The 16,942-nt window shown below is 49.2% G+C and overlaps 1 protein-coding gene across 7 annotated transcripts in view; it reads left to right on the forward strand.

Moving 5' to 3' along the window:
• LOC119963432 (trichohyalin-like) overlaps positions 1-16,942 on the forward strand; it is a 190,395-nt gene that overhangs the window by 99,483 nt on the left and 73,970 nt on the right. For all 7 annotated transcript variants that reach the window (XR_005460101.1, XR_005460102.1, XM_038792548.1 and 4 more), the window contains one exon: positions 5,016-5,270. Coding sequence is in view for 5 of the 7 variants with exons in the window: in XM_038792548.1 (XP_038648476.1) it covers positions 5,016-5,270 (255 nt within the window). In the remaining 2 variants the exon portion in view is untranslated. The remainder of the gene's footprint in view (positions 1-5,015; positions 5,271-16,942) is intronic.

Raw genomic sequence — 16,942 nt, forward strand, 5'->3', positions numbered from 1 at the left:
TGTAGCTTAGGTGGAAGGAGAGCACTGACCGTTCTGGAATTGATAAAATGAAGAGATATGAGAAAGATTGTCTTGGATGGTGAGAGAACTTTGGAGCCTCAAGGTGACAAATATATGCCAAGATCTTAATTTCCTCTTCTAACTCCTCAATAAGGAACTGTCAGGTTTTACTTGTCAACTTGAGAGGGCAAACGATGCCAACCCGGCTAACTGAGGTATCTTATACCAAACAATTGGGAACCCAATTAATTTAATATACTTCTCCTTAATTGCATTACTTTTAAGCTGCTGAGTGAATAAATGAACTCTTTCTAACAATCTTCATTGTAATAATCTTTATTAGTGTCACAAGTAGGCTTACATTAACACTGCAATGAAGTTACAGTGAAAGTCCCCTAGTCGCCACACTCCGGTGCCTGTTCGGGTACACTGAGGGAGAATTCAGAATGTCCAATTCACCTAACAAGCACGTCTTTTGGGACTTGTATGAGGAAACCAGAGCATCCGGAGGAAATCCATGTAGACATGGGGAGAACATGCAGACTCTGCACAGTGACCCAAGTGGAAATCAAACCCGGGTCCCTGGTGCTGTGAAGCAACAGTGCTAACCACTGTGCTGTCATGCTGCTCCAATCTTGCCAAATCATCAAGAAAGAAGGCAAAATTAATGGCTCTTTACTTAAATGTGTGTAGTATTCAGCACAAAATAAATGAAGTAGTGACACAAATTGATGTTAATGGGTATGATCTTATAGCCATTACACAGACATTGTTATAAGGAGGTCAAAACTGGGAACAAAATATTCAGGTGTGTGTGACTTTTCGTAAGGACAGGCAGGAAGGAAAGGATGGTGGGTTAGCTTTGTTAATATGGGATAGAATAAGTAAGATAGCAAGAAATGGTCTTTGATAGAAAGATGTAGAATCCATACGGGCGGAGGTAAGAAATAACAAGGGGAAGAAGACACTGGTGGAAGTGTAGGCTCCGTAACAGTAGCTATGCTGTAGGATGAAGAATACATTAGGAAGTGAGGAGGGCATGTCATGAAGGCAGCACATTAATCATGGGTGACTTTAATCTTCAATCTTCATGGTGATTGGGAAAAATATTTGGCAGAGGTAACCATGAGGAATAATTCAAAGAATGTATTTGGGACAGTTTCCTAGAACAATATGTTGGGCGAGATTCTCCGCAAATGAGGAGAATCGTAAAGGCTGCCGTGGGACAGGCCGTGACCCACGGCAGCCTTCACGCCCACTTCCGGGGCCGATTCTCCCCCCGGGCGGGGCTAGGAGAGCGGCCCCGTGCGTCACGGCGGCGCGGCCTTGATGACGGTCGTCAAGGCCGCACGTCAAGCGTCACGCCGGCTGACGCGTCCGATGACATCGGCCGCACATGCGCAGGTTGGACAACGCCAACCCGCGCATGCGCAGTTGGCGTCTTTTCCCTCAGCCGCCCCGCAAGACGTGGCGGCTTGATCTTGCGGGGCGGCGGAGGGAAAAGAGTGCGTCCGTTACGGATGCACGGCCTGCGATCGGTGGGCACCGATTGTGGGCCTATGCCCCCCTTGGCACGGCCGTGGTACTGCCGTGCCAATCGGATCCCCAGATGCCCCAAACGGGCATCTGGTCCCTGTTTCATGACGGCAGCGAGCAGGTGTGTTTGCTGCCATGTTGAAACGGACGTGAAGGCCCAGCCGCTCGGCCCATCGGCCTCCGAGAATCGCCACTCGCCGTAAAAAATGGCGAGCGGCGATTCGTGGCGTGGGTCAGGCGTGGGGGGGGGGGAATAGCGGGAGGGCGTGAAAAATGTCGGGAGGCCCTCCCACTATTCTCCCACCCAGCGTGAGGGGGGGCGGAGAGTCGCGCCCTTTGTGAATCCAACCAGAAATCAGGCTATTTTGGATCTGGTAATGTGTAATAAGGCAGGGCTAATAAGCATTCTCAGAGTAAAAGATCCCTTAGGAAACAGTGACCATAACATGTTAGAATTTAGTATTCAGTTTGAGTGAGAAACGTGGGTCAGAATCAACTGTGCTAAAGTTAAATAAGGGTAATTTCAAAGAAATGAGGGCAGAGTTGGCTGGGTTGGACTAGGAAAGGAGTTTAGCAGGAAAGACAGTGGATCAGCAATGGCAGACGTTTCTGGAAATAGTTCATGAATCACAACAAAGATATATCCGAGTGAGAAAGAGAGAGAAGATAAACTATGACAAGCTAAGAAGGTAAACTAGCAAGTAATATAAAAAATGGATGACAAGAGCTTCTTTAATTATATAAAAAGGAATAGTAGGCCAAAGCAAACGAGGACGCCTTAGAGAATGAGACTACGGCAATAATAATGGGGAGCTAGGAAATGGCAGAGGAGTCAGTCTTTATGGTGGAAGACACTACTAACATTCCAAAAATACTAAATGTTCACGAGGCAAAAGGGGGAGGAAATAAATACAATAATTATCACTCGAGAAACAGTAGTGGGTCTAAAGGCTGATAAGCCCCCTGGACCTGATGGGTTGCATGCCAGCATATTAAAGGATTAAGCTACAGAGACAGTAATCTTCCAAGAATCTTTAAATACTGGAAAAGCCAAATAGGATTGGAAAACTGCCAATTTAACACCCTTATGTAAAAAGGAAGGAGACAAGAAAAAATGTAACTGTAGGCCAGTTAGCTTAACAAGTCATTGGGAAAATGTTAGAGTCCATCATAAAGTGCAAAGATGTGTAGGTTAGAGGAGTTACGAGGCTAGGGCAGGAAAGTGGGCCCCGGTAGGGTACTTGATTGGAAGATCGGTGCAGCATCGATGGGTTGAATGGCCTCCTTCTGAACTTATGATTTACTGCATTCTATGGATATAATGGCAGAATATTAAAAAATATATAATATAACCAAACAAAGTCAGCATGGCTTCATGAAGGGAAATCATGCCTGACAAATTTCTTAGAATTCTTTGAGGTGGTAAGGAACAGGATAGATAAAGGAGAACCAGTATGTATAATATATTTGGATTTCCAAAGAGCGTACAAAGAGGTACCACACAAAAGGCTACTTAATAAGATAAGAGCCCATGGTGTTGGGGATTGTATATTACCATAGATAGAGGATTGGCTAATTAATAGAAGACAGAGTTGGGATAAGTGGGGCATTTCCTGATGGAACCCTGTAACTAGTGGAGTGCTGGGGTCACCAGGATTTGCAATGTATATTAATGACTTGGACAAGTGAAGTGGATGCACTACTGCCGAGTTTGCAGATGACACAAAAATAGATGAGTAGGCAAGTGGTGACGTTGACACAAAGGGCGAGATTTTCCGGCCGGTCACACTGTGGGGTCTTCCAGTCCTGCCATCAGTGCACCCCCACATTGGGTTTCCCGGTGACAATGCATGCATTCAACAGAAAATCTATTAACAATGCTGGGACCAAGAGATCCCACTGCCAGTTAATGGTGGGTCGCCTCCCCCCACCGTGAACACGCGGCGGTTTGCTCAATATCCCACTCAATGAGTCTACAGAGAGGCAGAGACTGGTTAGGTGAGTTGGCAAGAACTTGACAGATGGAATATAATGTAGAAAAATGTAGAAAAATGTAAAGTTATCCACTTTGGTAGGAAGAATAAAGGAGCTGAATATTATTTAAATGCAGAAAGACTGCAGAAAGTTGCAGCGCAGAGGGATTTTGGGCTCATAGAGTAATGTCTTTTTCTGTATTCATTCTTGTGATGTGGGCATCATTTATTGGGCCAGCATTTATTGGACAGCAGATTTCCTTCCCTGAAGGACATTAATGAACCAGATGGGTTTTTATATCAATCGGCAAGGGTCATCATTAGCCTTTTAAATCCAAGTTTTTATTGAATTCAAATCTCACCAGCTGCCATCAAACCTGGGACCCCAGAGTATTACCCTGGGTGTCCGGATTACTAGTCCATTGACAATACCACTATGCCACCATCTCCCGGTCTACAGCACAGAAAATGCACTTCGGCCCATCAATCTGAGCCATTCAAAAACAACTACCTAATGTGCGGCACTGTGGTTAGCCCTGCTACCTCACGGGTGCTGAGTACCCAGGTTCGAATCCTGGCCCTGGATCACTGTCCGTGTGGAGTTTGCACTTTCTCTCCGTGTCTGCGTGGGTTTCACTCCCACAACTCAAAGATGTGCAGGTTAGGTGGATTGGCCACACTAAATGGCCCCTTAATTGGAAAAAAATAATTGGGTACTCTAAATTAAACAAAAACAACCACTGAAGTATTCTATTTGTTGTTAAAAAGGAGCTGAGTTGTGTGAAGGTCCAGTGCTAGCTTGTTGTTGGTGGTGGACAACAACAACAGCCCATGCCCCCACATCCCCCTTCCAACTTTTCTATTGGCAAATAAACCCCACAAATATAAGGGTTTGTGTTCTACTTATGACTTAACAGAGGTCATTTTAACTTTGGGCAATTGTGCAAAGTGGGCAATACCCGATCAAAATGAGAAGAGATGTACCTGTATACTGATAACTGCTCTGATGATGCATGTTTTGCACTACCTCCCAAAGGCAGTATTACCTCCACTGAAGAATACATTTCTGAGGAAGTGTACTGGAGACGTTAACTCCCTTTCTGTCTGCCAGACCTGCTGAGGCTTTCCAGCGTTTTCTGCTTTTATTATTTCCCCGGATCTAAGCCAGGGAAAATAAATTCATAATCACATTTTTAAAATCATGCGTTCGGTGTTTAGAACAGTGCATGATCTATTCGCTCTTCAGCGCTCAGTTCATTTTGTGGGCATCCTGAGAGTTTAGCGGGTATTTCTCATCTGAATGTCCAAGGCAGCTCTTCCTGCAGTTTTAAAGGGCGCTGTTCCTGCAAAGGGAAGTTGTGGCTGCTGCCATGTACCTACACTTCGGATGGAAGTCTGAATAAAATCAATCAGACCAATGCTGAAGGATTCAATCTATTTTAATTATGGTAGCTACAGCCAGTTATTATGAGACACATCATAAAATTTTAGTCTTCTTTCCTATAGCTGCCTCTTTCTGTCGGAGATGTAATGCATGTCAGCGGGGAGCCAGACAGGCATGGAATGTATGTTGCTGAAGTGAATGGGGAGCTTGGATTAGTTCCAGCCAGGTTTGTGGAAGAGACAGACAGCATCCACTATCCGCACGCAACCCAGAACAAGCCGACTAACAGTAGCAGCACGAGCAGCCCGGAGAGGATTATAACGTTGCACCAACAACTCCAGCAGACACAGCAGAAGGCACACAGCAACAATTACCAGGTCAGTGTGTCTGAAATGGAAAGAATTCTGCAAAAATGCTGAATCATTCTTGGAGATTGACAACGGATTTTGAATGTGATTTGGACTAAGGAGTGATTCTCTCTCTGTTTGGAAACTCTCTGAAACTCTCTTTAGTGCCTTCACGGATGACCATGAACCCGTGTAATATGATAACATTGCGAATCTGCATCCTACGCTCTGTGCTATCATGCATAAGAGCACCAAACTGCAACAGCAGGTCCACCCAATTTAGCCACACAAAATTCAATTGGACGTTAATACTGAGCCATTCACAGAGTGCAGAATCTATCTTTATAATTGTCAATGCTTTTTGAAATGTTTTCTGACTTCATTTACATACTTCTAGTTTTATTTTAAAAATACACCAGTCTTTATATCAGTGTTCCGCGGAGGGAGTGTGGGCCCAGTTAATCTTGTGTTGAAACGTACTGCGATCCCAGTTTTGATTCCTGGTCTGTGCTGGTTTACTGACTCAGGGATTCAACTGCAGTTTGCAGGTAAGGTTTCTGTGTTTCAGCAACCCACACCCACCCCACCCGCCTGCCCGAACCCCCTTGGGGGCCCGGAGCTCTGGCTGAGCTAGATAGAGGAATCGATGAATACACTGCCCACATCCCCTCAACACCCCCCCCCCCCTCCCCCACCACCCCGCCCTGCCTTCCCAGGGGTGAGCTGACACCACAGAGTTTACACGTGATTAAAATTTGTACCAGCGTGTGAAACATTAACATGAAAAACAACAGCTGTTTAATGCTGCTTTAGTGGAAATTCCAAAGACATCCAATCATCAGAGGTGTTGCAGCCGTTCTTTGTTCACTCCATTGCCTGGGCTCAAAATTGTATGTCCCACTTATTAATTCAAGCCATTTTTCGAAGAACCCGCGATTCTCCGCTGCCCACGATGGGTCGGAGAATAGCGGGAGGGCCTTCCCGACAATTTTCACGGCCTCCCGCTATTCTCTCCCCCCCCCCCCCCCGGCCGCCCCCCGACACGAATCGCTGCTCGCCATTTTTTACGGCGAACAGCGATTCTCCGCAGGCCGATGGGCCGAATACCGCGGAGTTTACGGCCGTTTTCACGGCCGCGATCACACCTGCTTTCAGCGTTCGTGAAAACGGCCACAAAGTGCCCGTCCCGGACAACCATGGCATCGATTGGCACGGCCACACCACGACCGTGCCAAGGGTGGCATGGGCCTGCGATCGGTGGGCACCGATCGCGGGCAGCGGGTCCGATACCCGCGCACTATTTGTTCTTCCGCCGCCCCACAGGATCAGTCCACGGGGCGGCTGAGGGGCATGACGGCCCGCGCATGTGCGGGTTTGACGCGTCTGCGTGATGACGTCATCCGCGCATGCGCGGGTTGGAACTGTCCAATCCGCGCATGTGCGGCTGACGTCATTGTGCGCGTCAGCCATCGTGACGCTTGGCGCGTGGATTTAACGACGGTCGCTAAGGCCGCGATGCCCTGCTTCACGGGGCCCCGCTGCTAGCCCCGCCCGGGGGGGAGAATTGGATCCCGGAGGCTGCCGTGAAACACGGCCAGTTTCACGGCAGCCTTTACGACTCGCCGCATTTGCGGAGAATCTCTAGAAAAGATGAGGGGACAGTTTGTGGCAGATTTAGTGGCGAGAGATGGCCCAGAATAAATTTACAGACAGGCAGTGAAGGAGCGTTTGGCAAATAGTAATCATAATGTGATTGTGGTTAAAAGCTGGTAGTGGGTAGGGGGAGGAAGAATAGCAAACCAAGCTTTTGCAGTTAAATAAGGCTAATTGCAAATGGACGAGGAATAAATTAAACACAGTGAATTGGCCTGACCAGTCATGGCATTTCTCGACACACAAAACAAGCATGAACTTGTAAAAGGCAAAATCTGCACTTGTACAGTTGAGGAAGCATGGTCAATAAGTTAAATAGGGTACGGTGGCACAGTGGTTAGCACTGTCACCTCACGGTGCTGAGGACCCGGGTTTGATTCCGGCCCCGGATCACTGCCCATGTGGAGTTTGCACATTCTCCCCGTGTCTGTGTGGGTCTAACCCCCACAACCCAAAGATGTGCCGGGTAGGTGGATTGGCCACACTACATTTCCCCTTAATTGGAATTTAAAAAAATAAATAAAGTAGAGACAGCATTGTTATGTTCTTGGACAGAGACAGTTACTGAGTCGGTGAACATCTAGTTCAAGACAATTGATTTTATAATCTGTGGGGGAAAACTAATGCTATAAAAGTGGAACTAATACAAACACGACTGACCACGATGATTTCTCCTCAAGATTCTCTCCCAGGTTACCGTACCATGTGCTATACTTGCATGACACCTACTGGTCGGAGGCTATACATATTTACACTTACACTTGTTAATGCATATCACGCAAGCATAAAACTAAACTGAAAAATAGAAAATCTTCAGAATGGGACGTGCTATAAAATACAGGAACACAAAGAAAATAATAAGGTACAGAAAGGAATATAGAAAAAGCATGCATGGCTGTCAAAGTCAACAGTAAACAATATTGTAAATATATAAAGAGAAAGAGAGCTTCAAAGGGATGTAGGTCCATTTTGTGAGGGCCACGAAGAATCCAGCATGAGCTGGAGGATAGAAAGAAATAATATTTATTTACAATAACATATATATACACAACAACAGCAGCAGCAACTCCTTTACTGCTCACTCCTCTCTAGCTGGTTCCAAACTGGCCAGCTTTATTTATGCAGGGGATCTGCTAATTATTTCCCTGCCCCCCTCATTGGCGAAGCTCATACTCCTAAAGGATTGTGGGATTGCCATTAGTCCCCAGACAGTGGTAAGCAGGCAGGTTATAATATCCCCCCCCCCCAAAGTCCAAGGAATCCACCGAAGACCCTGGCGAAGGAGGGCGTCGGATTCTTTTTGCCGCAGGCCGGACACCAGATGCACGAGGCGCTGGATTGGGTGGCGTGCAACGAGACGGAGAATGGCGCTTCCGTGATGAACGGCGTAACGGTTGTACATCCACGGCCCGTGGGCCTGAGGACTCCCCCTCTGAGGCGTCCTGTGTCTCCATCTCGGAGTCGGAGTCCGCTGCCTCTGTCACCTCGGCGTTTCTATCTCCACGTGGTTCTGCAACGACCTGCGCAGGCTTTGCGTGCAGCACCAGAGGAAGATTGTGAGGAAACTCTCCATCGTGTCTGGTCCCTGTGACTGTAGAAATGAGCTCTGGGGGCGGGGAATCTTTGGAAGAGATGGTCTTCTGGACTGAACATGATCGACATGCTTGCACTGGAGACGACTCTGGGCTTGCACCTGGTAAGAGATAGGGCCCATTCGGTGAAAGATAATGCCAGGGACTCACTGGGCACCACCTGCAAAATTTCGAACGAACACTGGGTCACCGGGTGCAAACTGCCGAATCAGCCAATGGCGAGAAAAACCATGTCCCTGCCGTCTCGTGTCCATAGACCCAGAAGACTGCTTCTTTAGGCCTCGATTGAAGTCTGCACTGCGCGCTCCACCAACTCATTGGAAGCCGGGTGGTATGGAGCGGTGCGGATATGGCGTATGCCATTAATTTTCTTTTTTTTAAACAAACAATTTTATTGAGGTATTTTAGGCATACAGAAAAAGTGACATTGTACAGTAAAAAAAAAAGTCAAGACACAAATTACAAAATAAACATAGTGCAAACCATGGCTTTGTTCACGCACAGACCTGCCTCAATATCCCCCTACTCTACTCTATTCTACCCTTGCCCTCCCCCCGCTGACGCTTACTCCTCTGCGAAGAAGCCAATAAATGGCTGCCATCTTCGGGCGAACCCTAGTAGCGAACCTCTCAAGGCGAACTTGACTTTCTCTAGGCCAAGAAAGCTCACCATGTCCAATAGACATCCCTCCGCCCTCGGGGGCTTTGAGTCCCTCCATGCTGTATTCGTCGTCGGGCTACCAGGGAAGCAAAGGCCAGAACGTCGGCCTCTCTCTCTTCCTGGACTCCCGGGTCCTCCGAAACCCCAAAGATTGCCACCTCCGGGCTCATTACCACCCCAGTTTTCAATAGACGGGACATGACATCTGAGAATCCCTGCCAATACCCCCTGAGTTTAGGGCACAACCAGAATTTGTGTACATAGTTAGCCGGCCCTCCGGTGCATCTAGCACACTTGTCCTCCAGCCCGAAGAATCTGCTCATCCGGGCCCCCATCATGTGGGCCCGGTGCACAACCTTAAACTGGATCAGGCTGAGCCTGGCGCATGTTGCGGTCGTGTTTACTCTGCTCAGGGCTTCTGCCCAAATACCGTCCTCCAGCTCTCCCCCCCGAGCTCCTCCTCCCACTTAGCTTCAGGTCCTTGATCTGCATTATCCTCAGCTCTCATTAGCTACTTGTTGACGTCTGAAACTCTACCCCCTCCCACCTCTCCCCTAGAAACTACCCTGTCCTGCCTCCCCTTCGGCGGGAGCCGTGGGAAGGATGGCACCAGTCTGCGTACAAAATCCCTCACCTGCAAGTATCTAAAGCTCCCTCTCGCCAGCCCAAACTTCTCCTCCAGCGCCCTCATGCTCGGAAAGCTCCCTCCCAGGAACATATCCCCCATCCTCACAATCCCCGCCCTCCTCCACAGTCGATACCCCCCCGTCCATGATCCCCGGGGCAAATCGGTGGTTGCCGCAGATTGGGGACCACACCGATGCTCTTACCTCCCCTACATGCCTCCTCCACTGGCCCCAGATCTGAAGAGCCACCGCCACTATCGGGCTGGTGGAGTACCATGCCGGCGGAAGCAGCAGAGGCGCCGTGACCAGGGCTGCTAAGCTAGCACCCCTGCACGAAGCAGCCTCCATCCACTCCCAAACCGACCTCACACCCACCATCCATTTCCTAATCATCGCTATGTTGGCCGCCCAGTAATAGTTGTTGAAGTTCGGCAACTCCAGACCCCCTTCTCCTCTGCTCCTTTCAAGCATCACCCTCTTCACCCGCGGGGACTACCCTGCCCATACAAATCCCAGAATAATTTTATTCAGCCTCTTAAAGAAGGACCGCAGGATAAAGATGGGGAGACACTGAAAAACAAACAAGAACCACAGGAGAATCATCATCTTAACAGTCTGCACCCTCCTCGCCAATGACAGCGGGAGCGCATCCCACCTCCGGACCTCCTCCCTCACTCGTTCCACCAGTCGGGACAGGTTGAGCTTACGTAACCTGCCACAGTCCCATGCCACCCGAATCCCCCACTAGCCTGAACTGCAACCCCTTCAGCCTACTCTCCTGCCCCCTCGCCTGAATTACAAACAACTTGCTCTTAGCCATGTTCAGTTTGTATCTGGAGAACCGGCCAAATTCCCTCAGGGTTGCCAAAATACTGTCTATCCCCACCATTGGGTCCGATACATATAACAGCAGATCATCCGCGTATAATGAGACTCTATGCCCCCCCCCCCCCCCCCGCCTCCGGGGCCTGATACAATAGCCTAACCCAGTGGATGAACCCCGCCCCGATCCTGAACCGTACTAGTACCTCCCACAGATAGTCCCACTCGACCCGGTCAAAAGCCTTTTCAGCATCCATGGCTACCACTATCTCTAACTCCCTACTCTCCGGGGGCATCATAATCGCGTTGAGCAGCCTTCTTATGTTGGCCACCAGCTGCCTCCCCTTTACAAACCCAGTTTGGTCCTCCACAATTACATCCGGTACACAGTCCTCAATTCTGGTCGCCAAAATCTTTGCCAGTAACTTGGCGTCTACGTTAATCAAGGAGATCGGCCTCTATGACCCACAGGGCCTCCGGGTCCTTATCCCGTTTCAGAATAAGCGAGTTTGTCTAGCCTCCCCCCCTCCCCCCCGGGTGGTTCTGAAGTGTACAGCTTCCTATAAAAGTCCTTGAAAACTTTGTTCAGCCCTGCTGGATCACCCACCTTCCCCATCCACTACCCTCCCTATTTCACTAGCCGCTTCCCTCTTCCTCAGTTGCTGCGCAAGCATTCTACTGGCCTTCTCCCCATGCTCATTAATCGCGCCTTTTACCTTTCTAAGCTGCTCTACAGCCTTGCCTGTAGTCAGCACTCCAAACTCGGCCGGCAGCCTCTGTTGTTTCCTGAGTAACTCTGGCCTCGGGGATTCCACGTAACCCCTGTCCGTCGATAGAATTTCCTTAATCAGTCGGTCCATCTCTGCCCTATCCGTCCTGTCCCTGTACGCCCGGATTGAAATCAGCTCCCCTCTCACCACTGCCTTCAGTGCCTCCCAGAGCACCGCTGCCGAGACTTCTCCAGTATCGTTCACCTGCAGGTAATTCTGCATGCATTTCCTCAGCCTCTCACACACATGCCATTCATTTTCATGAACCTCTCAAACTCCTCACTTGTGAACGGAGTGCCGTTGTCCATGACCAGCACCTTGGGGAGGCCATGCATACTGAAAGATAAACGCATCTTCTCGATTGTTGCGCAGGATGTTGTGCCTACCATCTTATGCACCTCTAACCATTTAGACTGGACACCAATTAATAGAAGGAACATGGATCCTTGAAAAGGGCCAGCAAAATCCGCATGGAAGCACGCCCAAGGCCGCCCTGGCCATTCCCAGTAATGTAGGGGCACGGCCAGCGGAAGCTTCTCATGCTCCTGGCAAATGGAGCAGTTTTGGGCCACCTTTTCAATGTTGGTGTCGAGGCCTGGCCACCAGACATATGCCCACAACTCGCCTGGGAGCTGTCTATGCTGCCCACCATACAGGACTATGTGTCGAACCTTTGACAGGACTGGCTCCGTCTGGGTCCACTCACGGATCTGTGATGCCGTGACAGGTAAGGAGTCCATAAAATTTAGGGTTGCAGCCACCTCACCAGTCGTGGGGGTCGACATGGGGCCGGTCGATAAAGGCAATCGGCTCAGTCTGTCAGCATTCGCTACCTGGGTTCCTGGTTTGTGCACCAGAGAATACTTGTAGGCAGCGCTGGATCCGTGCGGAAGCAATGGGCGGTATTGGCTTATCCTCTCGGGGAAGTCCCAGCACAGGCTTATGATCAGTCACGATAGTGAAGTGGCGGCCATACACATACTGGTGGAAGCGCTTCACCGCACAGACCATCGCAGGCTCTCCTTCTCGATCTGCACGTACTTCTTTTCCGCTGCAGTCAATGTGCGGGAGGCGAAAGCTATCGGCCGCTCAGCCCCATCTTGTGGGACAGGACGGCCCCAATACCATACAGGAATGCATCATAGGTGATGAACAAAGGCTTTCCAGGATCATAGTGAGTTAGTAACGCAGCGACGACAATTGTTGTTTTACCCGCCGGAAAGTGGTTTCTTGCGGCTGACCCCAAACCCAGGTGTGATTCTTCTTTAGCAGAAGGTGCAAAGGGGCCAGCGTAGTTGCCAGATTGGGGAGGAACCTCCCGTAATAGTTTATGAGGCCGAAGAAAAAACGAAGATGTGAAGTGTCAGGCGGGGCGGGGGCCTGTTGAATTGCGCGCACCTTCTCTATGACGGGATGCAAACCTTCGTGGTCCACCCGATAACCCAGGTAGACTACTTACTTTGCCTGAAAGTCGCACTTTGTGCAACATAAATGGACCCCAGCCTCCGAAAAGCGTCTAAGTAGAGCCTCCAAATTTTCAAAATGTTCCTGCTCCGGAACGTCCCTGTAATCAAAACATCATCTAAGTAGACAACGACACACGGTAAACATCTCAAGATGCCCTCCATGACGCGTTGAAAAATAGGGCAGGCAGAGGATACCCCAAAGGGCAACCGTGTATATTCATACAGGCCCCGGCGTGTATTAATAGTTACATATGGCCGGGAGGCAGGGTCCAGCTCCAACTGTAGGTAGGCGTGACTCATATCTAATTTCGTGAACGAGAGTCCGCCTGCAAGCTTCGCGTAGAGATCCTCTATGCAAGGCATTGGATATCGGTCGAGCCGGGAAGCCGTATTCACTGCAAGTTTATAGTCGCCGCACAAGTGAACTGTGGCATCGGGCTTCATTACAGGTACAATTGGTGCTGCCCAGTCAGTGAAACGTACGGGCCTGATAATACCCAAGGTCACCAAACGAGTGAGCTCCCCTTCTACCTTCTTGAGCAAGGTGTAAGGCACCGGGCGCACCCGGAAATAGCGCGGCATGGCTCCTGGCTCGACTTAGATACGGGCTACGGCCCCTTTTATTTTCCCCAAACCGGGCTGGAATACATCTGGGTCACATCCTAGCACCTCAGTCAACCCTCCAGAACCTGTTTGGAGGATGTGCTGCCACTGCAACCGCAAATGGCTCAACCCGTCCCGACCCAACAGGCTGGGCCCATGGCCGCGCACCACGATAAGTGGGAAACGCCCCTCCTGGCGTCCATAAACAACAGGGGTCATCGTAGTTCCTGCAATGTCCCATAGCTCCCCCGTATAGGTGGCCAACCTGGCCTGTGTGTCAATTAATGTAAGGGTCTGTATACCCTGCTTGATGTGGTCGAATGTCCTCTGGGCGATCACGGAGACCGCTGCGCCAGTGTCTAACTCCATCTCAAGCGGGTGAGCATTGACCCGTACTGTCACTTTAATGGGGGCCACACGGGGAGCTGCCACACAATGCAGCTACAGGCAGTGGTTCTCCGTCTCCACGTCCTCGCGAGTATTCACCGCAGGTTCATCCAAATGGAAGGTACGGCCCCTGGACTGGCCCCAGTTTCTGTCAGAGCAACGGCGCCTCTGGCGACCCCAGAACTGGCATCCGCGACGGGGTCGGCGCCTACAAGCCCGACACGGACATGGCTCCTCATTCATTGGTACTGGCGAAGGCTGGCTTCGGGGAGGAATGTCTCACGGCCACTGGCGTCGATCCGGACGTTGCCTCGCCCAAGGTACCGCAGGGGTGCGGGGAGACACTTTAGGACGGTAGGGTTTGTGCCCCAAGGCGTGCACCTCCATTCCCTGTAGCTTCTGCACTCCCCGTTCTACGCTCTCTCGGGACAATACTATTTGAATGGCCTGCCGAAAAGTCAATGTTGGTTCAGCTAACAACTTTCTCTGGGTGGCAGCATTGTTAATACCGCAAACCAAACAGTCGCATAACATTTCTGACAAGGTCTCACCATAGTCACAGTACTCCGCAATCCTGCGTAGCCTGGATAGAAACTCTGCAAGGGATTTTCCTGGGGTCCTCTCAGCGGTATCAAACCGGTAACGTTGGACTATCGTGGATGGGGTTGGGTTAAAATGTTGCCCCACTAAGTTCACAAGTTCATCAAACACGTTGGTGTCTGGCGCAGCTGGGTACGTAAGGCTCCTAATCACCCCAAACGTATGCGAGCCGTAGGCAGTGAGAAAAATGACCACCTGGCGCTCATTTTCGGTGATGTTGTTTACCCGGAAATAGTAACGCATCCTTTGTGCGTACTGGTTCCAGCTTTCCAGCGCAGCATCAAAAACATCCAAACGTCCACACAGAGGCATGGTGTAATAGAAAACAACTTCCAACCTGTGTCCAGCAAAAATCCAGGGATGTGGCTTCAGCAGCATAGACAGCTATTCACTTTAACCCTCGTCGCCAGTTTTGTGAGGGCCATGAAGAATCCAGCACGAGTTGAAGGATAGAAAGAAATAACATTTATTTACAATAACATATATATGCAGCAGCAGCAGCAGCAACTCCTTTGCTGCTCACTCCTCTCTAGCTGGTTCCAAACTGGACAGCTTTATTTATGCAGGGAGTCTGCTAATGGTTTCTCTGCCCCCCTCATTGGGGAAGCTCATAATCCCAAAGGATTGTGGGATTGTCATTAGTCCCCAGCCAGTGGTAAGCAGGCAGGTTATAACAGTCCATTAAAAACAGATGTCTGCAAGGCTATAATGGACAAGAAGCAAATGCCATGTTGACAAAATAGATATTTTGTATTTCCAAGTAAAGATTAGTAAGAGGGAAGCCATTATCATCAGTCTCACCACAAATTCTGTTTCATAGACTGAAACCATTGGCAACTATTTCAGGGTAGACTAAACTGTTTGAAACTTAGTGTCCTATTTGACCCTGAGCTAAGCTTCTAACACTATTTCTCTTCTGTTCATAAGATAGCCTCTGCCTCCATAATAACACCTGTGCCTACCCATGTTTCAGTTTGTCTGCTACTAAAGCCCTCAACTATGTTTTTGTTATGAAAATGAATGAAATGAAAGTCGCTTATTGTCACGAGTAGGCTTCAATGAAGTTACTGTGAAAAGCCCCTAGTCGCCACATTCCGGCGCCTGTTCGGGGAGGCTGGTACAGGAATCGAACCGTGCTGCTGGCCTGCTTGGTCTGCTTTAAAAGCCAGCGATTTAGCTCAGTGAGCTAAACCAGCCCTACCTCCATAATTGAAGATTCCTTTGTTTTCCTGACCAGCCTTTCATCTCCTACCATCCCCAGAAACTTGATCCCAACTAATCCTCTGCCATTGTCACTCTGAATCGGATCAAGCCCCGGTCTTCCATCACCCTTGTGCGGGCTGACCTGCATTGACTCCCGGCCCTCTAAAGCCGCAATTGTAAAGTCCACAAAGTTGAGTGCAAACCTCTCGAGATCTCACCCATTCCGATTTGTATAATCTCCTCCAGTCTGACGAACTTTGGCGAATCTGCATTCTTCCATCTCTGTCCTCTGTCCTTCCCCAACTTTCTTTACCACACTTTTGGTGCTGTGTCTTCTGTTCAGACCCAAAGTTGTGAACTTTCCTCCCTAAATACCCCTCCCATTTCTCTTCTTTAAAGTTTATTATTTGACCAAGCTGTTGGCTGACTGCCTTAATGCTTCATTTTTTTAGCTTGGTTGCAGTTTTTTTTTGTCTCAGTGTGCTCAAGTGAACAATTTATTACAGGAAAAGCATTATATAAATGCAAGTTGTTGCTGTTTGTATTTGTATTCACAGGAGAGGATGCTGACAAAATATCAAGTATACTGAAACCAAAAAATAAATCAAGTAGGAAAATTGATTGATTGAATGTAATACATGTGGGCAGCACGGTAGCATTGTGGATAGCACAATTGCTTCACAGCTCCAGGATCCCAGGTTTGATTCCGGCTTGGGTCACTGTCTGTGCAGAGTCTGCACATCCTCCCCGTATGTGCGTGGGTTTCCTCCGGGTGCTCCGGTTCCCTCCCACAGTCCAAAGATGTGCAGGTTAAGTGGATTGGCCATGATAAAATTGACCTTAGTGTCCAAAATTGCCCTTAGTGTTGGGTGGGGTTACTGGGTTATGGGGATAGGGTGGAGGTGTTGACTTGGGTAGGGTGCTCTTCCCAAGAGCCGGTGCAGACTCGAAGAGACGAATGGCCTCCTTCTGCACTGTAAATTCTATGTGGAAAAAATGGTAATGGAGAAAATAGTGGGACTTAACACACACTCCAGCATCCACGGTTTATTTCAGGGCATCAAAAGAAATAGCTGGGGTAAAGGCAGATGCATTGGTTATAATGTTCAGAAGGTCTCTAGATTAGATTTTGATTTAAAAACTTGTAAAGGCCACTGAATTTCTTAAGACAGAATGGAGGGAGAGACTAAGGGCTGGATTTTGACTACCAAGGTGCGGGGTTTGAGTTGGAAATATCCAGACTTGTTGGAGGTGCCTCAGTAAAAAGATATCTGAATGGCGGTGCTTGTTCTCAGGCAGGGCAGGCGTGGGATGAAGTCA

The sequence above is a fragment of the Scyliorhinus canicula genome, chromosome 3 (assembly GCF_902713615.1).
Source record: "Scyliorhinus canicula chromosome 3, sScyCan1.1, whole genome shotgun sequence".
Lineage (NCBI taxonomy): Eukaryota > Metazoa > Chordata > Chondrichthyes > Carcharhiniformes > Scyliorhinidae > Scyliorhinus > Scyliorhinus canicula.